Here is a 25,771-nt window from a genome sequence, read left to right as displayed (position 1 = left end):
AGTCATGCCAGTCTAGATGCAGCCGGGGCCCGCTCTGAGCCCCTGTTCCCTCAGTGCAGAGCTGGGGTGCAGCTCTGGGCGCTGCTGGTTGGGAGCGGGGCGGTAGCAGTGATTGGGGGGCTGCCCAGGGCTGGGTGAGCGGGGGCTGCCTGCTCGGAGGGAGGGGTGCAGGCCTGGGGCTGTGAACCAATGAGCAGAGCCACGGCCGTCTTCAGTCAGTTTTATTTTACAAACCGATCCCTGTCCTGGGTGCTGCCCGAGCCCTGGGGCGTTCCCCTCCCTCACGGGTGCCATGGACCGAGCCGAGTGCCCCCCTCTCCCTGCGTGGGGCATCTGGGCCTGTGGGGACCCCAGCCTGAGAGGCCGATAGGCAGCACATGCCCTGCCCTTCCCCTGGCTCGTCCTGCTGTTCGATGGATGGGGGGGCGGCGTTACAGCTGCTGGGTGGGGAGGAGTGGCTGGCAGGGGGCGTGTGACCCAGTGCAGCCCCCCCAGGACGCCCAGCTGGTTAGTGGCAGGAAGGAGTGAGGTGGGGGGGCAAAGGGCAGCCCCAGTTGATGCCCGTCCGTGGGCACTGCCCGTCCTCCGTGGGGCTCTGCAGCACGTTGGGCTGGAAGCTAGCACAGTCCACTGGTTTCCTCGCTGGTATCCCCTGGGGATGCCGGCCGACGGTCCTGCCCAGGGCTGGGTGGGGCCCGGCCCTACGTGGGCTGGGGCGCCCCCTGCAGTACGATGTGCACCTCGCTGTGGCTGTGGGGCTCGCCCGAGGGGTGTTGTGCAGAGTGAAATCCTGAGGGAGGCAGGGTCGGGGCGTCCAAGTCATTCTCCTTGTCAGGCACATCGGGCTGTGGCCCCAGCAGCCAGTCTGGGGGGAGATGGGACAGCAGTTGGATGTGGGGGTCCCTGTGTCATGACCCTCTCCCCAGCACTCTGGGATCTGTAACTTCCTTTGGGGGGAAACTGAGGCACAGAAATTACTTACCCAGGGTCAGGCAAGACTGGAACAGAGGAGAGGAGTCCTGACCCTCCCCTGCACCAGTCTGGGAAGGGAGTGGAATCTAGTGGTTAGAGGGGCCTAGGGACAGAGTTCTCTGTGTCCCCTCATATAGCTGCTACCTTTTTCCCCTCGAGGGGCAGCTTGGATGGCTCTGTCTGCTGGGGGTTCCCTGGGTCACAGCCTTGAGCTGCTGGGGGAAGCTGAGGCCTATTGGGGGAGGGGGGAGCCTGCTTCCTGTGTCATGGAGAAGGACTCCTCCCCCCCAGACAGGATGAGGCTTCCTCCAGGGGCACCGGGTCTTGTTCTCGGTTCACCCACGCCTTGGCCTACAGCTGCTTAGTCAGCCCACCTGGCCGGGCGGCCCTGGACTAGCTGCCAGCAAGTGGTGCCGTAGGCGAACCCTGCACTCGGCACCCCCACCTCCAAACCCCTCAGTGAACTTGCACCACCATTTGGCTCCCCATTTAACTTGGTGCCCTAGGCGACCGCCTAGTTCACCTATATGGACGGGCCACCCCTGTGTGTGTGGGGGGGGGGCACTTGGAACCCAAAAGCCTACAACCCCCCCAGGTTTTAAGTTTTAGCAGCAGCTGGTTGCTCTTGGGCGAGGTGACTTCAGCTGGCAGGGCTGTCCCCGCTGTCCCTGCACGAGCGCCTGCCTGCCAGGGGGTTGGTTGCGCCGACAGCTCTCGCCAGCGGCACAAGAGCAACTGCATCATGGGTGCAGCCTGGCCCTTTAGCGCTTGGAGGAGGGCAGGAAAAACCCCACACTTGGAATCATTTCCCAGCTTTTCAAATAGCCCCACCCTGGGCTGCCGTAGGACTTGGGGCAAGTCTCCAACCTGTTCCGTGCCTCGGTTTCCCTGCGTGAAATGGGGCTAATGCTGCGCCCCTCTCAGCGCTTGGGGGCTGCCTGAGGCAAGGTGCTAGAGCAAAGGGGGGTTATAACATCCAGGAGTCACCTGGCTGCTATGCAGCCACCTCTGGGGTGGAACACGGAGGTTGTTTGGCACCCCACAGCACCAGCGTAGCATAAGTTGGGAAGCTGCCCTAGGCCCTGCGCTAGCAGCAGGGGGGTAACCACTCGTACCCCTCGCGCAGCAGGGCCCAGCAGTCCTACCCCAACTCACCTACAAAGTCGTGAGCCAGGTCCTTGATGAGGTGCCCCACGATGGCGTAGGCCACACCCACCACCACCAGGGCCGCCATGAGGAGGTAGAGCACGGCCTTGGGCAGGGGGATGAGGTCGCGGACGGGCGGCTTGTACTCGCTGTACAGGGGCTGCTCGTTGGCTGACGACTGCTGGGTCAGGAGCCCCAGCAGCTCCGTGCGGTTGAGACTGGTCAGGTTCACAAGCTGCAGAGCGGACACAGCTTCCATGCCCTGGTGTGGGGGGCAGGGCCGAAGGGGATCTGCCTGGCGTGGGCGCTTCAGGGTGGGCGGAGACGGCCTGCAGCATGGGGACAAAGGTCCAGTTAGACCTATTACAGATGGGGAAACTGAGGCAAGGGATGGGGTGTGACTCATGTAGTGAGCATTATACTGGCATTAGAGAAGGGCAACTAAAATGCTGAGGGGTTTGGAACAGGTCCCATAGGAGGGGAGATTAAAGAGACTGGGACTCCTCAGCTTGGAAAAGAGGAGGCTAAGGGGGGATAGGTTAGAGTCTATAAAATCATGGGCGGGGTGGAGAAAGTGAATAAGGAAAAGTTCTTTACTTGTTCCCATAATATAAGAACGAGGGGCCACCAAATGAAACTAATGAGCAGCAGGTTTAAAACAAATAAAAGGAAGTTCTTCACACAGCGCAGAGTCAATCTGTGGAACTCCTTGCCGGAGGAGGTTGTGAAGACTAGGACTGTAATGGTTTAAAAGAGAACTAGATAAATTCATGGAGGTTAAGTCCATTAATGGCCATTAGCAGGGCTTGACAAACAGCGGCGAAAGCCGTTCGCCAGCCCCGCGCTGCGCATGCGCACGCTGCCGGTAAACGGGACCGCGGCTGAAATCTACTCACCACGGGCGAGTAGATTCTATAGTTTGTCGAGCCCTGACTATTAGCAAATATGAGTAAGGAATGGTGTCCCTGGCCTCTGTGTGTCGGAGGGTGGAGATGGATGGCAGGAGAGACATCGCTTGCTCATTCCCTGTTCGATTCCCTCCCTCTGGGACACCTGGTATTGGCCACTGTGGGCAGACAGGACACTGGGCTGGATGGACCTTTGGTCTGCCCCAGACTGGCTGTTCTAGTGTTTCAGTGATGGCTGGGAGTCATAAGAACTGTTGCACTGAGTCAGACAAACAGCTCACCTAGCCCAGTGTCCTGTGTTCTGTCTGGCCAGTGCCAGGTGCCCCAGCAGGAGTGAACAGAACATGGAATCATCAAGTGACCCACCCCCTGTCACCTGTTCCCAGCTTCTGGCGAATACAGGCCAGGGACTCCCTCCCTGCCCATCTTCCTGGCTAGCAGCCATTGATGAACCTGTCCTCCATGAATTTGTCCAGTCCTTTTTTGAACTCTGGTAAAAACTGGTCTTCACAGCATCCTCTGGCAAGGAGTTCCACAGGTTGACTGTATATGGTGTGAAGAAATGCTTCCTTTTGTGGGGTCTATCTACCCCACCTCTAACCAGTGAGCCACACGCCCTTCCTGGAGTTGGGATGAGAACCTAGGAGTCCTGGCTCCCTCTGCTCTAACCACTGGATCCTACTCTCTTCTGAGCTGGCCAAAGAACCACGAGTTGTGATAAACCTTCCCTCTAACTGGTTCATTATACAGCTTCCAGGGTATGAACCCTAGGGCTACGTCTAGACTGGCATGATTTTCCGGAAATGCTTTTAACGGAAATGTTTTCAGTTAAAAGCATTTTCAGAAAAGAGCGTCTAGATTGGCAGGACGCTTTTCCACAAAAGCACTTTTTGCGGAAAAGCGTCCATGCCAATCTAGACGCGCTTTTCCACAAAAAAGCCCCGATCACCATTTTCGCGATCGGGGCTTTTTTGCGGAAAATAAATCTCTGCTGTCTACACTGGCCCTTTTGCGCAAAAGTTTTTTGGAAAAAGACTTTTGTCTGAACGGGAGCAGCATAGTATTACATGAGATCGTCAGTGCTTTTGCGGAAATTCAAGCAGCCAGGGAATAAGACTCAGGAGTCCTGGCTCCTCCCATGCTCTGAGAAGCTGGTCAAGCCCCCGTATCCCAATTCCAGAGGCCTTGCTGTAACCACTGGACCTGCTAGTCCTGCCCTTCCTGCCTGTGCTGGGGGCAGAGGAGTGAGGAGGGGGCTGGAGCTTGGTCAGTCTTTGCTCTAGTCAGGAGCAGGTGGAGTCAAAGCACCAAACTCCCAACCCCAGCAATGGACAATCACGCTGCCGTACCAGTCGGCCCCCCGCCCCGCACAGGTGTGGTAATGATGTCTCAGGCTTCCCTATGGCCCTGCCCCCACCTCACTGCTCTGCTGCCAAGCTGGGGTAATTTCATTGCTCCAGGTCTCACCCAGCTTGGGCTGGTGGGAGCCTCCACCCCCCACCCAGTGGGTCCCAGAACACCCTTCCTGTGTTTCTCCAGGGGACACTTCTGCTAAAAGCAGCTGAATCGCCCACTCCTCCACACCATCCTAGGCATGTGAGGGTGCAGCTTGGCCTCCTGGTGAGAGACTGGCCCTGCCCCACAAAAAGCCTTTTCCCCATGTGGCTCCTATCTTGGAAGGACCCCTCTCTGCCAGGCTCTGCCCTCTCTGGGGGGCACCTACAGGTGCCAACGTCCAGGCTCAAAAGTCCCCCTACCTTGTGGGCCTGGCTTCTAAAGCCTGAGCTCACATGAGTGTCCCACAGTGGGCGGCTGCTTATCTGCTGAAGGGGCATTTTGGGGTCACAGCACCCAACACCTCTGCAGAGCAGGGAGCTCGCAGCCCCCTTTGAGCAGCATTCTTGCCCCATGACTCCTGGAGCTCGGGCCTCCCAGCAAATACCCCACCCCTGCTACCAGCTATTGCCAGCGTTGCAGCCTCACAGCGGTAGGCATGTGCCCAGGGCTGACTCGGGGCGGTGGGACCCCCCCCCCCAAAGCTGTGGTAAGGATCTGGGGGGCACAGGGCCCTGGCTGCCAGCACCTGCCCGCTCCGAGGAGGTTCAAAGCTGAGCCCTACATGCACACACAGCCATGTGTCTGCAAAGCAGGGAGAACAAGCTTGCCTTTGGCCAAGCTGGCTTCAGGGCAGGGACCGACTCACCTGGCACCATGAGGGCCCTCCCAACCTGCCCCCCTGCCTTTTGGCTGGGGCCTCGTCTTGCTGCCGTAATACCAATACTAGAAGTGTCCTTATTCTGCTTTTCTGGTCAAATCCCGGCCTTTCCTTCTGCCTCCTGGCTGGGGCAAGCCCGCGAGCCCAGAGAACAAATTGTGGCATCAGAGCAGGTTTGAGATGAAAAGGCCAAACAGAAGCAGTGACCCTCTCAGCCTGTCCTGCCTCCAGCCAGCCACTTCCCAGCTAGAAAGTCACCCAGGCTAGACTTGGTGGCCCCCCAGTGCTCCAGCCCCAGCCTGACCCCAGAGTCTGTTCAAAAGTCCGTTTCCTGGCCCCTTCCTACGGTGAGCCCAATGGGCCAGAGGACTCCCCTCTGGACCAGCTAATTCCTTTTGCATAACAACCTGTGTCTGGAGCCAAGGGCTTTGCCGAATGCTGAGACTGGCTTTAAGCCTTCCACGCAGAAGAACCTATTAAGGAGTCATGGATTTAGGGGCTTAAAGTAACTCCCCTGTGGCAGAGGCCAGGGAGCTCATGCCAGGGGCAGCAGAAGGGAGGGGGCAACACAGCCACCAGGCGAGCTCTCAACTCAAGCCCCTGTGAACTGTGCACCCATTGCAACCCCACTTCCAGGGCCAGGATGGAGGAGTCCTGTCTCCCAGCCTCCCATGAGCTCGCTGAAGCTCAGAGCTCAGCCAGCACACAGTAAGGCAGGCTCCCACTGCTCTAGACTCACCCCCCCCCCCCTCCGAGCCAGGGACAAAACCCAGGAGTCCTGGCTCCCAGTGTGCTAACCATTAGACCCCACTTCCCTCCCAGGGACAAAACCCAGGAGTCCTGGCTCCCAGTGTGCTAACCATTAGACCCCACTTCCCTCCAGGGACAGAATCCAGGAGTCCTGGCTCCCAGTGTGCTAACCATTAGACTCCACTTCCCTCCAGGGACAAAACCCAGGAGTCCTGGCTCCCAGTGTGCTAACCATTAGACCCCACTTCCCTCCAGGGACAAAACCCAGGAGTCCTGGCTCCCAGTGTGCTAACCATTAGACCCCACTTCCCTTTCTCACCTGGGCTGCGCGGATTCCGTCTGCCCGGTTGCTTGCTGGTGCATCTGTCCCACGTGGTGGCTTCCCCCAGGCGGTGGAGGGACAGGCCCAGCCGGGAGCGGTGTCCGAGAGGCGGGGAGCTGGGAGCGCCTGGCGCGATCAGTCACAGTCGGACCCTGCGGGACGCTCCGAGCCCGACAGCTGGAGAGGCCCCGCCCCCTCAGTTATGTCATCCCCAGAGCTATGGGTGATTGGCTCCCTGGGACTGTTGAGTAGGGGCATCGCGAAGGGGAGAGCCGGGCAGCCCGGCCGGACGCCTGGGTTCTTTCCCCAGCTCTGGGAGGGGAGTGTGGAGTAGTGGTTGGAACAGGCGGGGTGGAAATCAGGACTCTCGGGGGTTGTATTCTGGGGCTTGGGAAGGGAGTGAGGCCAAGTGGTGAGAGCTGGGAGTCAGGACGCTTGGGTTATATTCTGGGGCTTGGGAGGGGAGCAGAGTCTAGTGGTTAGAACAGGCGGGCTGGGAGTCGGAGTTGGGACTCGCCCCCGTTCATTCAGGGGCCTCATCCGGCAGCAGTTTACCCGCGAACTGCGCTGTCTGAGCACCAGACAGAATTTGGCGTGGGGAACTATTTCCTCGGCAGTTTCCAACCCACATTGCCTTCTCCCTCGGTACCGGTTCCAAACTGCTCTGCAGCTGCCAGCGCCTTCCGCCCTCGGTGCAGCTGTGTTAGCTGAGGTGATGAAAATGGGGGGGAGGGTGTTTTGCCCAAGGTGTGATGTAAAATACAGCCTAGTGGAATGGGATCTGTCCCTCCGGGGAAAAGCGATCAGCGTGCTTCGTGCTCTGAAACTGCTGCTCAAACTCACAAGTACAGTACACTGGCCGCCGCTGAAATGCAACCACTTCTGGGGTGGAACGTGGCAGCCGTTCATAGAAGGGATCACTCATGCAGCCACTTCTGAGGTGTAGCATGGCAGCAGTTTAACCGCACAGCAAGGCTGCAGAGCAGTACAGGATCTAGCCAATCTTTGAGTCAGTTAGCGGTGAGAGTCAGGGCCTGGGGGTTTTCTTTGCAACCCTAAGACCCTTCATTGTTTATTTTAATGGCAGACTTGACATCTGCAAAGCCAGTTAGCACAGCTCTTGAGCTGCTGGTTGGGTGCAAACCCCACCCCCATTCCAGTGAAGGAGACAGGGGATAAGTAGATCTAGAAAGAGGCAGCCAGGTTTATTGGCTAGACATGGGTTCCCAAACTGGGGGGCGCAAGGTGACCCAGCCCCCCCATCAAGTTTTGCTGCCCTGCTCAGTTCCTTTTTTTTTTTTTTTTTTTTTGCTTAAGTGTTTTTTGGGTGGGGGGCATGAAGGTTTTTCAAAAATCAGAAAGGGGGGGCGTGATGCTGAAAAGTTTGGGAAGCACTGGGCTAGGACATTGCACAAGGACTCAAAGGGACTCTTGGGTTCTATTCCCAGCCCTGCTGTCTGCTCTTAAGTCTGTGCCTCAGTTTCCCCTCCCAGTCGGTGTCTCCTGCGACCATGTGCATCCAGCACCTTGCGGGCCTGGACTCTGAGCAGGGCCTGGGTCACAACAGTAACACAGTCACTCTGAGATGACAGGTGTGTGGGGCGATTTCCAGACTTGCCTTTCAATGAGCTGGATCTGGGCGTCGTTGCCAGGGCAGAACCCAGTGTGGGCAGGTTTCTAGCTCCCATCTCTCCGGCTTCTCCCTCCGCACGTTCAGGAAGATGACGAGCCGGGAGTGCGAAGAGCAGCGGGGTGTTAGCGAGGCAGTGTCAGCGCCTGCTGGAGTGCTGGTGTGAAGCTCTGAGCACGGTGGCCTGGTGTGTGGTGCTCTCCTGGCAGGAGATGCAGGAGCAGCAGTGGGATGAAGTTCTCCCAGAAGACCGTGGGAGGGTGTTCACTGCCGATGCACTCAGGTGCATCACAGCTAACAAGGTGCAGCAAATTCCACCCAACAGTGATTCCTGTGTCTGTCCTGAAGAAGGCAGGTGGGGAGGAAACAGGGAAAATGGAGGGGAAAGACAGACACTAAAGAGCCAAAGGGAGCATAGGGTTGGCTCTGTCCAGCAGCCTTGACTGAAAATAAATGTCAGACCCCTTTATGTTCCTTAGAGTTGTGTCCTGGCTACTCTTCATGTGTGTCTACACTAGGGGGCTCTGCCAGCACAGGCCCTGATACAGACGCAGCCTAGACCAACACAAGTTTTTCTGTTGGCGCAGGAAAAGTACCTCCCCAGTGTTAGCTGTGTCCACACAGCTGTCTATGCTGGTGGCACCGATGGCAAAGCGATGTCAGGAGGGTGTCCCACTTCCACAACAATGCTGATCTCCCTCTTAAGTGCAGGCCAGGCCTTTGCCAGCAGGACACTGCAGCATGAGGGCAGAATTCCCTGTGGATAAAGGACTGGGGCATATAGGAGAGGGAACAATCTCATGGTGACCAGAAGGTAATGGACTAGTTGATCGGTTGGATCTGATCTGAGTCCAGCCGCCTGAATCGCAAGGGAACCAGCCTTCCTGTCAAAGCGACCTGGCTCCGCACTGCCAAGGGCAACTTGCTGCTCATTGGATTTAGGTGACGAGGTGAGAAGCTGAGACATCAGATGCTGGCACCTCCACTGCTATAAATATCACCCTGCTGCTCCCTCATCCAGCGGCCAGGCTCCAAAGAGAAGCCTCCCATCTGGGGCCGCACACATGGAGCATTAGCCGGGCCCTGATCCACTTGACCTGCTGAACTCGATGTGTCCAAGACAGGAGCTGGAAGGAGGCGCCTCTAAACCTGAATCGTTCTCCTTCGGTCCGGGCAGACAGCCTGTGGAATGCCTAGGCACGCAGGCTGAGGGGCTGGAGAGCAGAGAGGGCGGAGGGAGATCAAGCTTGATGTGTACACTGTCATCCAGATACACAAGTGCTGTGTAAAGGGGTATGAGCCCCCTTTCACTCAGATGCTAGCCATGGGTGAAAGGGACTGGGAGTTTACTTTAAACAAGGCCCTTTCCTACCTCAGCTTACAACCTGGCCTTGGGAGAGGAGGGGGCAGAAGAAGTCTATTCAGCTCCAAGATTACTTGCTACCCTTGTCTCTGTTGGGCAGTTTGCTGCATTCCTACTGCTTCTCCTCCCATGCCAGCTTCAGCATATTCCTTCTGGCCGCTGCAGGCAGGTAAAGTGGATCGTTCTTTCTTGAAGTGGCAGAGTTTCCAGATCTTAAATCCTCTTTGGGAAGGGGGGAAAAGCAACCAACCACCAAACCCTGCTTCAGGAGGTGGAAGATGCTGCTATTCCAGGCACCAATGGATTACAAGTGTAAAAATAACTCCAGCCTGTGATGTCACCCAAATCCAAGCTGGGAGCCATTCACAAGTCCTCACTGAGCAGGGATCACACTGAACTTCTCAATCCCAAACCTGTGAAATTAGCTATTTGCCAGAAAACATTTGTTTACAAAATGTTCCTTTCTTGTCCAATGATCCCTGGAGTGAGATGAGCTGTCAGACCAGGTGGGGGGGGGGGGCAGTATCTGTTGTATGATCTAAAAGACAATATGTGCTATTAGTCCTCTTGGTGCTTTATTTTCTTGTTGACTCAACTTTTAAAGCTGCCAGAATACCTGCTTGCTGTAAGGCAGGGCTGGGGAAACCTTTTTTGGCTCAGGAGCCGCTGACCCACAGAAAAATAAATCAGGTCCCACACAAAAGTGAGAAGCAAAAAAAAAAAAAAACCCCAAACAAACACACTCCACGTTCCCTCGCACACCAGAGCCCTCGGGAGGTCCAGGATAATAGATTTTGTGGGCTTCCCTACATTCTGGGGACAAAATTAAGGAGTTAAATTCCAATCCTAGGGAAGAAAGGGGAGCCTTGAGCCTCAGGGGCTGGATCCAGGCAAGCAGGAGACCGACCGTAGGTGTTTTTTTGCAGAGATTTTCTGCAATTATTGACTACATTACAAGCACTACAGTGGCACCAGAGTTTTTTCTGTCCATGTAATTAGTCCACCATTCTGAGAGCTGGGAAGTAGGCCAAGGAAAGAATTCCACATGGTGTCTACACTGGAGGTTTGGTTGATCTGACTATGGCACCTTGGGCACATTTTTTTTTCACAGCCCTGAGCAATGTAACTAGACCAATCTCTTTTTATGTGTAGACCAGGCCTGAGTTACCTTATTGTAACAAGACACCAGTCTGCTATTGAATTTCAGTAGGGTCTAAGCACCCATTTGGTAATCTCAGCCCTTTTCAATGGACCGTTTTAAAATGATTATTAGGAGTGAAGTCATCAGGCAAACAGAACTGAAGGCAATGACACATACACAGGAGGCATCCCTTGTTCTTAAATGCTGGATCTTTGATCAGTCTAAAGGATGTGGACACATTGGAGAGGGTCCAGCAGAGGGCAACCAAAATGATTAGGGGGGTGCAGCATATGACTTACAAGGAGAGGCTGAGGGGTTTGTCTTCTCTAATATAGAAAGGAGAATGTTTGTAAGTTTGTGCGCTAATAACTTGGGCACTATAAGAGCTACCGCAATCCAACTTTGCATTGGGTAACCTTTCCTCCAGGAGAAGGCTTTAAGGTACTTTTGGCAGTGTGTGGAGAAGGGGCTTCCTGGGAGAAGCAGTGGGGACAGTCACTCACTAAGGCTGGCGACGGAGGCGCGAGGGGAGTGGCAACACTCCGAGCGGCAGCTGCCCCACTTGCCTCTACCAGGCCGTTCCACCGCACAGGCACATCCGGGGTGGGGGAGCCCCCTTCTCCCTCCCTGCCTGGGCCCCTCCCCTTTGGCGGCGGCTGAGGGTTGCCAAGTGGCGGCCTGGAGCTCGTGGCCACCGCTAGGGGGCGGTTGCGGGCACAGCAGGGCGAGCCCAGCGCGGAGGAAGCGGTGGGCCCAGGGTCCGGCGCAGCTTCCTGGTTGCGTGGCGGGGAGCCTGGCACCTGCTTACCAGAGCCCGCAGAAGAGGGGAGCCCCCGGCGCGGCCCCATGGTGTGGCAGGTAGCAGGGTGAAAGTTTCGGGGTGGGCGGTGGGGTCATTACCCCCTGCAGCCCCGCCCACGAGCTGGGCCACCCCGCCCACCCTAGATCCGTGCTCGCCACCTCCCGCCCCTCACACGGGGCACCCCCGGCAGGACCCCACCGCCTGCCCCGAGCAACACTGGGTAACTCCAGCTAGTTGAGTCTACAGGAGAAAAGAGGGAGGGAGGATTTTCCTTAGGAGAGTGGAGAAGCACGGGAATGGGTTGCCTAGGGAGCTGGTAGAATCTCCATCCTAGAGGTATTTAAATCCCAGCTTGACAAAGCCCTGGCTGGGATGATTTAGTTGGGGTTGGTCAGCTTTGGGCAGGGGACTAGACTCGATGACCTCCTGAGGTCTCTTCCAACCCTGGGATTCCATGATTCTATGAAACGGGGACTTCCTGAGTGGAACTGAGGTCAGACTATCCTTAAAAGAGAGAAGGCCGGACAAGGTACAAGCCTTTTGTTCAGAGCTCCCTTTGTGTGTAGATAGCAGGAGTGTGTAGATAGCATGGCCATTGAGTGGGCTCAGTTCTGAGTCAGTTGATAATGGTGTGTAAAGGAGGCAATGGCTCCAGAATGCATGCCCATACGGGGCCCTGGCAGCAGAACATAAACTAGAGCAGCCTCAAAGGCACCATAATTGACCAGGCCCTCCACAGCATCAGAATATGGAGGCAGCCAAATTGTCTTAAAGGACCCATCTTCACAAGGAAATGGGAAATCCTATCCCAAGTTCTAACTTTGACTCTGCTGCACATCACTTCAATTTCTTGCATCTCTGTTTTCACAGCTATCAAATAGGATGGCACTTTTAGATCCAAGGATTAAAATATAAATGTAGGGTTCCCTCCGAGCGGGATGAATAGAATTTGAACTAGCTTTTGAATGCAAGCGTTGAATAACATGAATCATCATAAATAGGAGATGTTACATAGAACAAATCCATGGATTTTTATTAAGCAGTTCCAGAAGGTGGGGAGGGTTGGGGATGCAACTTTACTTCCTTACCCCAAATAGGCATTAGAAACAAAGCCAAGATGCTTTAACTATCTCCTGATGGTTTCCAGCTACTTCCCATATACAGGATTGAAGTAGGGGGAAAAACAGGACTCTAAACAGCAGCAAATACATCTCTGTGGAAATTGTATCCCCTGATTGGGCACAATCATGCACATTTGTATTAAAAAGCCCTCTTCTCATGAAAGAATGAGTACCTCAGTCTTACAGTGTTTTTTTGAAATCATTGCGTTTTCAGTGTCGCTGCCAATTGCCAGTTTAATTTCTTTCTGTTTGGAACCCGTTGCGTTCAGATGGGGAGGAATAACGCCAGGGATGTGTATACTCAGCAAGATAAGGGGATGTGTTCTGAGCCACTAAAACCAACATCTTTTGTGGGTGGAACCTCTCCTGAAAGGCTAACAGTGAGGGTAGATGATGTTCACACTTCACCAAACAGCTCTCTCAATGCACTTGAAACCTGCTTGGCCTAATTTGTGGCTATCTAGGATCTCTTTAGTTCTGCCTATTCTATGGCCACCTAGGATTGAATGGAGAAAATGGGGGAAAATAACCAAAGCTCTTCACACCCTGGTAATCCATATTTATAGTGATATTACAGTCCTGCGCTACCCTCCCTCACAGCTTTGCTAACGTCCTTCACTCTCAGCCCATCACCACCTACTATCCCTGATCCCTACATCCTGCTTCAAAGACCTTTTAAGACTTCACTTCAAAGAGAATCCTCTGAACTGTCATTCATGCTTAAATTCGACACTTTACACTCAAATTTGAATAAGGACGATAATTATCTTACCCATTACAAAGATAGCTTCCCCAATTATCACGTCTAATATCATTAGCTCACAGACATTTACCTCCCCCTTCCCCCCCCCTCCATCCCCCTTCTGTTCTGAAATTTGATTTGTCCTTTTCATATGTGTTCATTTTTTTAAATTGTATCCTTTGGTATATATGGTTGTGACAATTTTCTTCCACTATTTGATCTGAGGAAGTGGGTCTGGCCCACGAAAGCTCATCACCTATTAAACCATCTTGTTAGTCTTTAAAGTGCTACACAGTCCTGTTTTTTGTTATCCCTGACCAGGATTCCCTGCCGCAAACAGCTCTGCTGATACCCCACAGTCCCGACACAAAGCCTCCTTCTATCCCAGCACCCCAGCTCTAATGATGTCCCTCAAATCTCACCCATAACAGGGGTGTAGACAATGTGTGTGGGGGGTTTTTTGGGGGGGAGAGTGCTAACTACAGTGCCACAGTCAGTGTTTCCTTTATTTATTAATGCGATTGCTAAATCTGGGGGGGATGAGTGCCCCTCCAACATGGCAGTTCAGTACATTCAGACCCCCAGCTAGTCCAGCTGTGTCTTGAGCCACTAATTTTGCCAAACTGTGTTAGGGTTGGATATGTCCCCTTGCCTGGACCCCAGAAACTCTGCCCCCTGGGCTTCCCTCACTGCAACCTGGACCACACTGCCCTGCCCCCTCCTCTAGCCTGGTCTCCCTGCCCTCCCCCAGCCTGGACCCCCTGCCCTCCCTTGAGCTGGACCCCCTCCCCAACCTGGACCCCCCCAGTTCTGCCCCCTCCCTCAGCCTGGAATCCCCAGTCCTGCCCCCCAAGTTCTGGTCCCCCCAGTTCTGCCCCCTCAGCCTGGACCCCCTGCCCTCCCCTGAGCTGCACCCCCTCCCCAACTTGGACCCCCAGTTCTGCCCTCTCCCCCAGTTCTGGTCCCCCCCCCCAGTTCTGCCCCCTCCCTCAGCCTGGAATCCCCAGTCCTGCCCCCCCCCCCCAGTTCTGGTCCCCCCCCAATCCTGCCCCCTCAGCCTGGACCCTCCCCCCCACTTCTGACCCCTCCCCCAGCCTGGAACCCACCCCATCCCTGATCCCCGCTCCCCAGTCTTCAGGCCCTCCCGACCACTCATTGGAGGAGCCGAGGGAGAAGAGGGCGATGATTGGTCGCCAGGGCTGCCATTCTCTGGGCTAGGCTCCGCCCTCCGCTCGCCTCAGCGCGGCCGTTGAGGGGCGGGGAAGTGGCGGGAAAGGTTGCGGTGAGGGGGGGAGGAGCGCTGGGGGGAGGATCCCCCCGAGGCTTTATCTAGTCTAGGGGCCCCAGTGCGGGCCCCCCCACACAGAACCGCCCCCCCCGCTCTGCCCCACCCTCCCCCAGTTCTTACAGCCCCCTAGGAGCCCCAATACAGAACTGCCCCCCCAGCCTGCACCCCCCCGCCCTGCCCCCCCAGTTCTGAATGGGGGGCCCTGGTAAGCACTGATACTGGGATCTCCTCCATCCATGGGACTGCCCCACGGTCCCCCCACGGCCCCATGGGGTCTCCCCTAGGGGCGCCTCACACCCATCCACAGGGGACCCCCTGCCTTGCTACAGGGCACTGGATATGTCTAGGAGCCCCTCCACCCACAGGAGGGGACAAAACAAGCAACCCCATCCTACGCCCTTCAATCCAACTGCAGGACTAGTGCACATGGTGGGGTCACAGATCTGTTCCTGTAGCTGGCCGGACAGCACCCATCTAGCTATCCCGCTCCTCTAATTGGATTGAATTGACCGATTTCAATGTATTTCGTGCTTACCATTGCAATTCAGACTCAGGGGGAATACACTCTTTTAGGGTGTATTCGACCATGAGAAAATCTTTGATCTGTCGCGTTTCAAAAAAGCAGCTATTATAGTCACAGCACTTCCAAACGAAAAACATCCAAGCCAAAACCCTAAAAAAGTAATGCGCTTGGCTTTAAATGAATGGAAAAATCAAGCTGGGTTTCTGATTATTTGCCATTTTGAAGGGGTCATGATTTCAAGCATATTTCCTCAACCACAAGGCCTAGGAATGACTTCTTTCATTTGTTGGTTTTAATGAAACCTCACATGCTTATGTGATCCCAAGAGCTGGGACTTTCAAAAAAACACAGCAAATGTTGTGCAATCCCAAAATCGATATTTTTCCTAGTAAGGGTGCAGTGCAGAATTGTAAAGACTGATCAACAGCTAGCTTCCTGCAACTTTCCAGTTAGTAAATTATATGAATTTAACAATCATTGAATGTATTTATCTCTCCTTTTTAAAAATTAATTTCTTACAGAGTTTTGAAGATCTTGGTTAAGGTCACACAAAATCACACTTTTAAATCCAGGTAAACCTGTAGTTCTAGGTGCTTTATTATTAATCATAATTATTTCTATTGTAACAATTGGTAAACCCTCTTGACTGGAGATAGGGTTAAGTGCTGTACATACATCAATAACAAAAACACTTTCCTTATCTCAGTTTATATTTCAGGTGAATACAAATGACTTATACACTTACAAAGATAAAAATATTTCTAGACAGATGTAGTTTCAAATTCCTGTAGAGTTACCGTGGCTTTATATTTATTTATATATCCTCAGTGTTGTAACAGTTTTTCTTGCAATATATATAAGCGTTTAGCAAATTTTGTCCTATAAAATGTCTCATACAATACAGACTATTTCAAACTACCTTGGGCAAAATTAAATCATAGATACAAATATTGTATTTTATCCAGATTTCTATGGGAATTGAGAGTAACTCGAATGTATTTATATCAGTAGAGAACTAGTGCAGAAGAGATAACACATTCAATATTCGAGCTAGTCAGGAAATGGCTAGCTCTAATATTGAATCTGTTATCTCTTCCTCACTAGTTCTATGACAAATTTTGAGAGTTTGACTTTTTTCCTGTCCTAGATAAGGAGGAAGAGCCAAAATCACAAACCGAAACTCTGAAAAACTCATTTGGAACAAATGGAAACATTTCCTTTTGATTAATTCAATGTGTTGTGTTTCAGTTTTGACCTTTTTAAAAACATTTATAAAATATAAAATATACATTCTTAAACAAAAATCAGTTTTGAACTGAACATTCCAAATGTTCAATGACAAAAATGTCAAATAAGGATGTTTCAATATTGTCCAAAACTCGTTCAAAACAAAACAAATTAATTAAAAATACATATTTCCCTGGGAAGTTTCAGTTAGGAGGAATCATCTTTTTCCAGCCCTCCCAAAAATATCCTCAAAAGTTCTCATCAGGCTCTACTGAACATGTTTAAAACTCTCAGTTTGACTCAATAGCCCATGTAAGTCAGTGATTTTAATCCTGTTATTAATTATATGTGTTATTTTAGTGACTAGAGGCTGCAACAAGATCAGGGCCCCATTGTGCTAATGGTTGTACAAATAGTTTGTAAGAGACGGTTCTGCAGTGGAGAACTTATGCTCTAAATCAGGGCTACTCAACATGCAGCACATGGCCCATTTGTTTGCAGCCCATGGGTGGGAGCTAAAACAAAGAAGTAGTCAATATAATGGTCTTCTGTTGAAGTGTGTTTTAGTAGTTAAATTCCTGGGCTGTCATTGCTCATTAAAAGTGCTGATATATGAGTGGAAATTGGGTAAATATTGCATTTTTATTAATATCAGCAGAACTGACTTAAATGGGGCCTGTGTGTTGTGTAGTCTTGCCTTAATCTTTGTATTCATGCCTGTCAGTGTGAAAGAAAATATTTGCATATATTTGCATGTATATTTGCATGTAACCACACTTAAGTTGTGGCCCTTGGCATGTGATGTGAGTATCATTGTGGCTCCCGGGGCTTCCAAAGTTGAGTCTCCCTGCTCTAAATAGAAAAGGCAGAAGGGCAGCGACTGGCCCAGGTCACATAGCAAGTTACCAGAGCCAAAAGCTAGAATAACCCCCAGTACAGTGCCTGATCCATGCACCTCCTGAAACATCTCTCATTTTTAAAGGTTATAATGTCTAATCAGGAATGTGAAAGTCCAGAGCCAGAAGAGGAGCAGGCTAAACCAGACAGCCCATTCTTTGCTGATATACAAAGACGTGAATTACAGAGTGAGATCCTGTCCAGGTGAGGCATTTTGCCCAGACCTTTGGCTAACATTGGCTGAAAGACAGCAAAAGGGGAGAAAATGCAGTGCTTTGTGCCATGAGAACATCAACAGAAACTTCCCAAAGGAGAAAGGTGTTTTTAAGAAATATATAGTTGGCAATGCATTGCTTGTTTATAATGTTAATTGTAGCAATTTCACAGCCTGTAATCAGACTCCATTTTCTAATTAATATAATTGGGTATGCACAGTAATTTTAATTGCATTCCTAAGTTAGAGGCGATGTTTCTAATGGATAAAGCATGGGAATGGTACCCAGAGACCTTGGTTCAATTTCTGACTTTGCCACTGGTTTGTTGGGTGAACTTGGGCAAGGAAGTGCCTGTGCCTTGGTTTCCCCATCTGTAAAATGAAGGTAATGATACTGGCCTCTTGTGTAAAGTGCTTTGAGGTTCACTGATGCAAAGTGCTGCCTATGTAATGGCTCCCAATGATCTCTATGTTGGGAAGGGGCAGAATTACTCATTTTAAGTCCTGTAAGCTGGTTTCCAGGACATCTACTGCTTGTAAAGAGATGGTGCTGGTCAGTGTACCTAAGCCTACTCTAAACACACGTTTTTGTACCATGTAACTATTTCAGCTAGGCCAGATCTACACTAGGACCATAGTCCGAAATAACCTTCCTCCCCCAAGGTCAAATATGTAAGCAATGTGTCTACACTACCAAGCCTGTTACTCCAGAATAAGGGACCATGGAATTTGAACTCTGTAGTCCTGTTTTTCATGAGGAATAATGCTATTCCCAAACTTGTAAGTCTGAAATAATGTTAGTGTGGATGCTCTAGTGCCACTAGTTTGAACTAATAGGCCCCCCCGGAGGCTTCCTGCAGCTCCCCAGAGTGCTTCTTGAGGCTCTAAGTCCAAGGTAGCGCGTCTACATTAAGGAAGCTTGCCTCGGCCTACATTCGATGATTCCCCGCAGTAAGGACACGGAAGTTTGAATTTGTTAAATTAGGTTCCCAGAATACAAACTTAGTACATTCAAAATAATCTCCTAGTGTAGACATGGCCTTAGAGTATGTTTAGATACTAGTATAATTACCTGGGTTACCCCTAGTGTGTGGATGCAATGACTTATGCTACCCTGAAATAAAAGACACTCAGACCAGATCAAGAGTTGTTTGTAACTATATTAATTTCATTTGTCCAAGGCAAGATCTAAATTTAGTGAACAGTACCCACAGTAGAAGATTGTACTGGTTTGAAACTGAAGTAGAAGCTACATGTAGACAAGCTCTTGGACAGAAGCAGTGATGCTATGCAGTTCATCTTTCAACTCCTCTCTTTGGCTATGTCTACACTGGCGGGTTCTTGCGCAAGAACATCTTGCACAAGAGTTCCTGCGCAAGAACACATCCACACGGCCATGTGCTTTTGTGCAAGAGCATCCATGGCAGTGTGGACACTCTCTTGCGCAAGAAAGCTCTGATTGCCATTTTAGCCAGAGGGCTTTCTTGCGCAAGAAACCCCTACCGTGCATCCACACTGCCCTCTTGCGCAAGAGAGCTTAGGCTTGTTAGAAAAGAGCATAGCTCTTGCACAAGAAGCCCTCTCTTACTACGCTTTACTGTAAATCTTCTTGCGCAAGAGCGGGCGGGCAGTGTGGACGCTCTGCAGAAAATCAGCCATTCTTGCGCAAGAACCTGCCAGTGTAAAACATAGCCTTTGGGACTTAAATGGTCCTCAGTACTTGAGCACTTCACATATTTAGCCCTAGTCTACACTAGGGAGTTATTTCAAAATAATAAGTGGAGCATCCACACTACCAAGCCTATTATGAATTAGCTGGTTATTTCGAAATCTGTACACCTGCTTTCCTCAAGGAATAACACTTATTTATTTCAAAACTGGTAGTGTGGATTCTCCATTGCTGCTATTTCAAAATAACTATTCCCCAGAGTAATTCGAAGTAATTACTCCCCAGTGCTTCCTGGGACACTAAGTCATGGTAGCATCCACAATAATGGAGCCTGCCTTGGACTAATTTTGAGGCTCCCCTGTAGGGGGAACATGCAATTTCAATTTTGTTATTTCACAACAATTCCCTAGTGTAGATATGCCCTTAGTATATTTATTTAGCATCCAGGGCCCCTCACTCCCAGGGGGCCACGCTGCCTTTCTTGCAGTCCTGTGTACATAGTGTACACACCAAACCACCTGGCATGTGGGTTGTTTACTTGTATTTCTGTACAGGAGGACAGTGCTAATCAACAGCAGGTGTCTCTGGCTTTTAATTCCATCACTGAACTGCTTCACCTTGGCAGATGGCTTGGTTTATTTAGACCCCTTTCCTCCACTCCTCCTCAGGATCAAATGCCAACACACGGCAACATACGGCAAGGTTAAGAAACATTGACGTAAAGTGCTGGCCAATAGCATCAGGAGTTGAGCAGGGATCCTGAGCACTACCGGCTGTAATGTTCTAATGCAATAACGTACCCAGAAGGCCGATCCTAAGCACCCTGCTTTCCATAGGCAAGGCTACTGATTTAGATCCTGAGGCTGCTCATTATGTGTGTCATTCCCCCCCCCCCATCAAATGGAATTAGATGTCAGTTTTGCTAGCACTGCAGAAGAAGTTTCACAAACAAGTCAGCCAACAGGGATTCTGTATTTCCCTTATAAAATATAATTAGCCAACACTGAAGCTGTCAAGTTTGTGATGAATGGATTCTGATTAATAAGCCGCTTTAATTATTGGATAAACAAATGTAAAGGACTAAAATTCCCACATGAGAGAAATTAACAAAATAGCTGGCAATGGTTTTATTTGGCATCTGATTTTGCTGGATAATTTTGGCTCTAGTCTTGGTAATTTTTCTTCATTTATTGAATTGTGATGTTACTTTTGTACTGCTGCAACCTTTTTTCCTGGCCTAAAGGCACCATTGACCAGGGGAGGATCTGACTTTCTAGGTCTGGTTTTAAGAGTGACAGCTAGGGATGTGAATGGGCAACCAGTTACATGGTAAGCATAACCCATACCGGCTGATACTTACTGGTAACTGGTTAACCAGCAGCCCTGCAGAGCCAGCAGCTGGCAGCCCCAAAGGGCCAAAAGCCAGCACCAGGACTGCTGGCCCCACCAGTGGGTGGGGGCAGGGGGGGGCTGCTCTAGCCCAGCCTTTCATGGGCTCTCACTTAATCGATTACTAGTTAACTGTAACATTTAACCAGTAAACTGATTCAACAGGTTTTTACATCCCTAGTGACAGCAAGGGAAAGGATGAGAAGTTTGCCTTTTACATAGAGCAGATAAACTTTCCTCTTTGCTTCAGATATGCCAGTTATTCTTGCCTGGAAACAAAGTGGACGCTTTCACAATGAGTTCTCAAACTCACCAAAGTTTGGGTCTTTGCTTGTAAGTCAGGCTAAAACGGAATATGATACAAACCATGCTCATTGATTTAAATTTAAATGCAGGAAGGAATCTCCCAGCACATCTTTGCTCTGCCCCACTGCAGATGTGCCTGTAGCAGCATTGGATGGCAAGTCAGCCAATTATTTCACAGCCCTGGATTCCAACATTGAAAATCTGCAGAAAAGAACACAGCAGCTGATTGAGAAGATCAATGAGAACCGGAAGAAAGACCACACTGTCATGAGCAATTTCAGGGAGAGCCTCCTGCTGAAGGTGAAATGGATAGCGAGATGGTGGTGTACGAGGGCTCAGGGGAGGAAGAAGAGTGAGTTAGCTTGGTAAAATGGGAGGCACTTTAGCACTGAGCAAAGGAAAACAGAGGAAAATGCTGTACCTGTAGGGACGGATTGCCCCCTTCCGTGATATAAACCCCATGTCATTCCAGGCAGAGTTTGCCCTGGCATGGAACAGGCTGCGGGACCCACCCTGAATCCCAGGGAATTGACCTGAGGCCCGGTTCATCTGCATGAATGGCCTGTGTCTCTGAGCACATCCCCCTCACCTCACACTCATCCTGGAATCTCACTAGCTGCCTCTCTGGTGCCTCCTGCTGGTCACTCTGGGAATTAGCTCCATTCAGCACCATCTACCAACTGGTGTCTCATCTGCAGTTCCCTGTTTGTGGGTGAATGGCTCTGCCACGTTGTGTTAGGCCCCATGTCTCTCCCAGACTGCAGCACCTTTCCCTTCAGGTACTGCCCTGCAGCCATGTCCCTCCACACTCTGGGGTCCTCCCCATCAGGGAACCCCCAACCTCCCATGCCCACCTTGCCTCAGTGACCCTACTGCTGGTCATCATCTAGTCCTTTACCTCAGGGGCAAACTGCAGTCTGACATGGCCACTCACCAGGGGCAAGGGGGTGTGGACCTGCCGCCTTTGCCTGCCCTTGCTGCCTCTCTGCAGCCCTCACACTGCTCTGTCCATGGTACCCTGGCTAGCCAGCAGCTAGGTCTTTTTCCCTTCAGTGCTGTAGTGAAAATGCACTCAGGCTGGCTAGCCATCTCTTTTATATAGCTTTCATGGGCTCTGATTGGCTGCTGCAAGGCCTCTCATGATTGGCCCTCTATCTACAGCCCTTTCCCAGGGCTATGACCACCCTGCTACACCCTCCCAAGCAAAAGCTGCACTAGGGTCCTTTCTGATCAGAGGAATATTTCATAGCATGGCAGTAGGGAGCAGCTAGACTGTAGTTGGACTAGAGGGGCCTTGATCAGTCTTTTCAACCCCATGTTCTCTGATCTTCTGCTATGTTAGAGCAAATCAGTAGAGAGTCAGCATTTTGAATGTAAAACCACTTTACCTGCCAACAGAAGGGAAATCCCATGATCACTCCTCAGAAATACTCATTCAAATCCCTGTGAAATGCAGCATTTCATCGTTTCATCCCCAGCCGATCAAGCTGCCTCGCTAATCTCTCCATCCAGCCGCGTACACATCATTAAAGATTGTGCACTCACAGAATGTTTATTTAATGTATTTTAATCATGTTATTCTAATTGCATTAGTCACAGAGCACGAGTCTTAATGTTCTCCAGGTCTCTGAGGCAATTAAATCAGATACTTTGGAGCACTTGACGTAAATGTAAAGAAAAATAATGCAACAGCAGGCAGCTTTCCATTACAAAATCAACTGCAGATTCTAACATGTAGTATCTATAAAGAACAGCTGCCTCTCATCTAGCTCTTTTCATCCATAGATCTCAAAGCACCTTGCAAAAGGTCAGAATAATTGTAAACTGGGGAAACTGAGGCCCGTCACCACAATTTGTCCAAGCTCACCCAGTAGGCCAATGGAAGAGCTGGGTATAGGACCCAGGACTCCCAAGTGCTATATTAGAGTGAGATATTTATTCAGGGAGGCAGTGTGGCTTATAGGACAGCACTAGGTCTTAGGAGACCAAGGTTCTATTCCTGGCTCTGTAACTGGACTGCTGGGTAACCTTGGGCAAGTCATTTCATCTCCTTCTGCCTCAGTTTCCCCTCCAGATAATGGAGATAATAGTACTGACCTCCTTCATGAGATACTTTTAGATCTACTGATAAGAGCTAGGGACTATTATGAAAATGGAAGAACAAACTCAAGCTTCATTTCATGCCAGTGCCTTCAAAACATGGAACTAAGTTCAGAGGAAAGTCATGTGAAATCTTTGCCACCTCCTGACTGCTGAATTCCAACACGCTATTAGACTTCCACTTCCATCTCCGGCAGATGCACAAACCAACATTTCTCCCCCTTCAAACTGGCACTTGCAAAACCGTCCATGTGGCCTCTTCGAGCAGCTCGGCACATCGGACTGTCACATTCCATGCACTGTGGAAGTTACTCCTGCCCTACCATTGCTGAGGCTGTCATTAAGGCCTTGCCTCAGATTTTCAAAGATATTTAGGAGTCCAAAAAATGTAGCTTGGGGCTTTTGAAAATCATGGTAAGCACCTACCACCTGGGAGAGTTGGGAAGAGGACCCCAGTGTCCTGAACTGCAGTTCAGTGTCTCGCTCTCTAGGGCACATAGCCACTAGGAGGGGAGAATTCTCTTGTATACCATGTTGCTATTTCCATGAAGATCCCACTCCTGCCATCAGAGCCACGTGGGCAGAGCTTCATAGAGTTTCACTGAAGTGCTGCATCGATCCAGTTGCAGGGTTGGCATCTAGATAGAAGTTGCCAGACTGGCTCAGCCTGGCAGTCCCTCAAGTCAGTATCCTGGGTCCTACACAACCAGCTCCCGCTGCTTTCAGAAGCTGGTGCAAGAAGCTGCATTAAACATATAGGTTGTGTCTACACTGGGCCACTTATTCCGGAAAATCAGCCGCTTTTCCGGAATAAGCTGCGAGCTGTCTACACTGGCCCTTGAATTTCCAGAAAAGCAACGACGTTGAACTGTACAAAATCAGCCGCTATTCTGGAAAAACTATCCTGCTCCTGCTCGGGCATAAGTCCTTATTCCGGAATACTGTTCCAGAAAAGGGCCAGTGTAGACAGCCCAGTAGTCTTTTTCCGGAAAAAAGCTCCGATCGCAGAAATGACGATCGGGGCTCTTTTCCGGAAAAGCGCGTCTACATTGGCCATGGACGCTTTTCCGGAAAAGCAGCCTGCCAGTGTAGACGCTCCTTTTCTGGAAAAACTGAAAACGGAATAGTATTCCGTTTTAAGCATTTCCGGAAATTCATGCCAGTGTAGACACAGCCTTACAGTTATAGAGATCTGTTTTAGTCTCCTCCGTGTAAAACTCATGAAAAAGCCACACTTAGGACAAGACTCAGCCTCATCCCAATATGGCAGAGCACCCATTAAAATCAGTGGTAGCTGCATCCCATTACTCCAGGAGTAGGGGAGAATGTAACTCATAATATTCAAGCCATCAGTCTCTACTGCATTATAATTCCTAAGGCCTGTCTTTCCTTGCACTCTAAAAGGTTTCAAGTTTGGCGGAGAAACTGGAGGAAATGATGTTTCTCATTTACGATCGCCATAACAAGCAAATGCAGGATAAGCTCCAAGAGCTCTCGGAGATAATGGAGAGGATCAGCCAGATCCAAGCCGAACTCAGGCAAGTCTGCCACACTGTGGAGGCAGCTTATAAAGACTTGTGCATGCAACCAGAGGTGTGAGAACATGGGAAAGAACAAACCAAGAAGGGCCAGATGGAATCAAAAGCCTAAACGAACTTCTGAAAGCTGCCTGTAGCTACTAGCCTGATACAAAAGGAAAAACAAGACTACAGGTCAGATTAGGGCCCTTCCTTTATTCCTGTTGCTGTTTGATTGTTAAAGTTAATTTAAAAACCTTCTGAACTTTCAAACTCCGATCGCATCTTAGAGGGTTGGAAAGCCAGACAGATTAAAAAACATGCCCAGTAAGAGTCAGTCTAGTGGGAATAAGTCTTTTCTACTTGGTAGGGGCTGGTGAGATGTAATTAAAGTCCATTGAAGATACAAAAGGAATATACGGTGGCCAGCGACTGTTGTCAAACCTCTGCACCCAGCTCTCTTTTTAAATGTCTTTATTTCAGTGTGTCAGGGAAGACTCGCTCATTATGCTGTTTTATTGTAGAAGGCATTTTACAAAGATCACATGAATGTTCCAGTCCACGTTGGTTTATTGATAGCTGTAAACACATCACCCTCAGTGACTTGCCTGTTGATTATTTCTCACCACTACCTGTCCTGATATGAAAACCACAGTGCAATTTAAAGTGGGCGGGGGGGGGGGGAGGGAGGGAGGAGAATAAGATCTGTTGCTCAGTTTCTTTACAGGAGAACAGAGGCTAAGCTGCTGTTCCTGTCATAGTTCTCAAAAGGAGAGACCAGAGCCCATTTACACATGCAGGGCTGAAAAAAATAACCTGTTTTGCCACCCATCAGACCTCCAGGGCAGCAGGGGGAGAGATGGCAGTACAGCACTTTCTGTCCTGAGAAGCCACTTCATCCATCACAGCAAGCTTATCAGAAAACTGGCATGTTATTCTTACAGACAAGTCCCCTTTCCCAGTGCTGGACACAGCTGTTTTAGAACTGTTGGGGCAGCCCTGGTTGTCTTAGCCCATCTACATGCGCTGGGCCTTTTTGCCACACTCACGAGACCTGAAATGGTACGATGGACAAGAAGGCTTATTTCAGATGGATCAGTCCAGAGTGAGTAGAGGGGCTGTTGAAAGTTCTTGAGCAAGAATGGCTCAGTTGTCTCATCCTCTTGATACTGGCACATTTCAGACTCTGTCTAATTTCCATTTCCTATCACAAGCCGTCCAAGCCAGACTGTCAAGAGTTGGGTTTTGAGCAGCACTTTGGGGAAAAAAAAATCTGGAGCTACATATTGTCACAGGCCAAGGCAGTTGCCTGTATGAACCTTTCTTTTCTTGTAACCTATTTGTCAAGGACCAAAGATTCAACCCCCTTACCTCAGCTAGCATTGAGTTTGACTCCAGCTGTTCAGCAAGCTGAACACAGCTAGCAGACAGACCGCAGTGCAGTTCTGGTATCGCCGCAAACTGGTTCTAGAGCAATGATGGACTGTGCACTGAAAACTCAAAGCACCAGCCCATCAGTGGGGCTATGC

The 25,771-nt window shown here is 50.6% G+C and overlaps 2 protein-coding genes across 5 annotated transcripts; one reads left to right on the top strand and one right to left on the bottom strand.

Moving 5' to 3' along the window:
- Window positions 1–62: 62 nt before the first annotated feature.
- On the bottom strand, window positions 63–6,500 carry LOC149520912 (uncharacterized). The gene is made up of 3 exons (XM_089774646.1): window positions 6,311–6,500; window positions 2,128–2,447; window positions 63–865 (listed from the first exon to the last, which is right to left on the bottom strand). The coding sequence occupies exons 1-3, from the start codon at window positions 6,352–6,354 to the stop codon at window positions 702–704; spliced, it is 528 nt and encodes a 175-aa protein (XP_089630772.1). The 5' UTR covers window positions 6,355–6,500; the 3' UTR covers window positions 63–701.
- Window positions 6,501–7,661: 1,161 nt separating this feature from the next.
- Window positions 7,662–24,933, top strand: SYCE2 (synaptonemal complex central element protein 2). Of its 4 annotated transcripts, none has more exons than XM_075902392.2 (5): window positions 7,662–11,296; window positions 15,445–15,495; window positions 17,133–17,251; window positions 20,715–20,925; window positions 24,130–24,933. In XM_075902392.2, the coding sequence occupies exons 3-5, from the start codon at window positions 17,139–17,141 to the stop codon at window positions 24,322–24,324; spliced, it is 519 nt and encodes a 172-aa protein (XP_075758507.1). In that variant the 5' UTR covers window positions 7,662–11,296; window positions 15,445–15,495; window positions 17,133–17,138; the 3' UTR covers window positions 24,325–24,933. The 4 variants fall into 4 exon arrangements, with proteins under 4 accessions (XP_075758507.1, XP_075758506.1, XP_075758504.1 ...); XM_075902391.2 differs by lacking the exon at window positions 7,662–11,296 and adding an exon at window positions 14,299–14,394; XM_075902389.2 differs by lacking the exon at window positions 7,662–11,296 and adding an exon at window positions 14,423–14,605.
- Window positions 24,934–25,771: the final 838 nt, after the last annotated feature.

This window comes from Pelodiscus sinensis, chromosome 31 (assembly GCF_052426305.1).
Source record: "Pelodiscus sinensis isolate ZL-2025 chromosome 31, ASM5242630v1, whole genome shotgun sequence".
Taxonomy (NCBI): domain Eukaryota; kingdom Metazoa; phylum Chordata; order Testudines; family Trionychidae; genus Pelodiscus; species Pelodiscus sinensis.
This window is presented reverse-complemented; position numbering and strand designations above follow the sequence as displayed.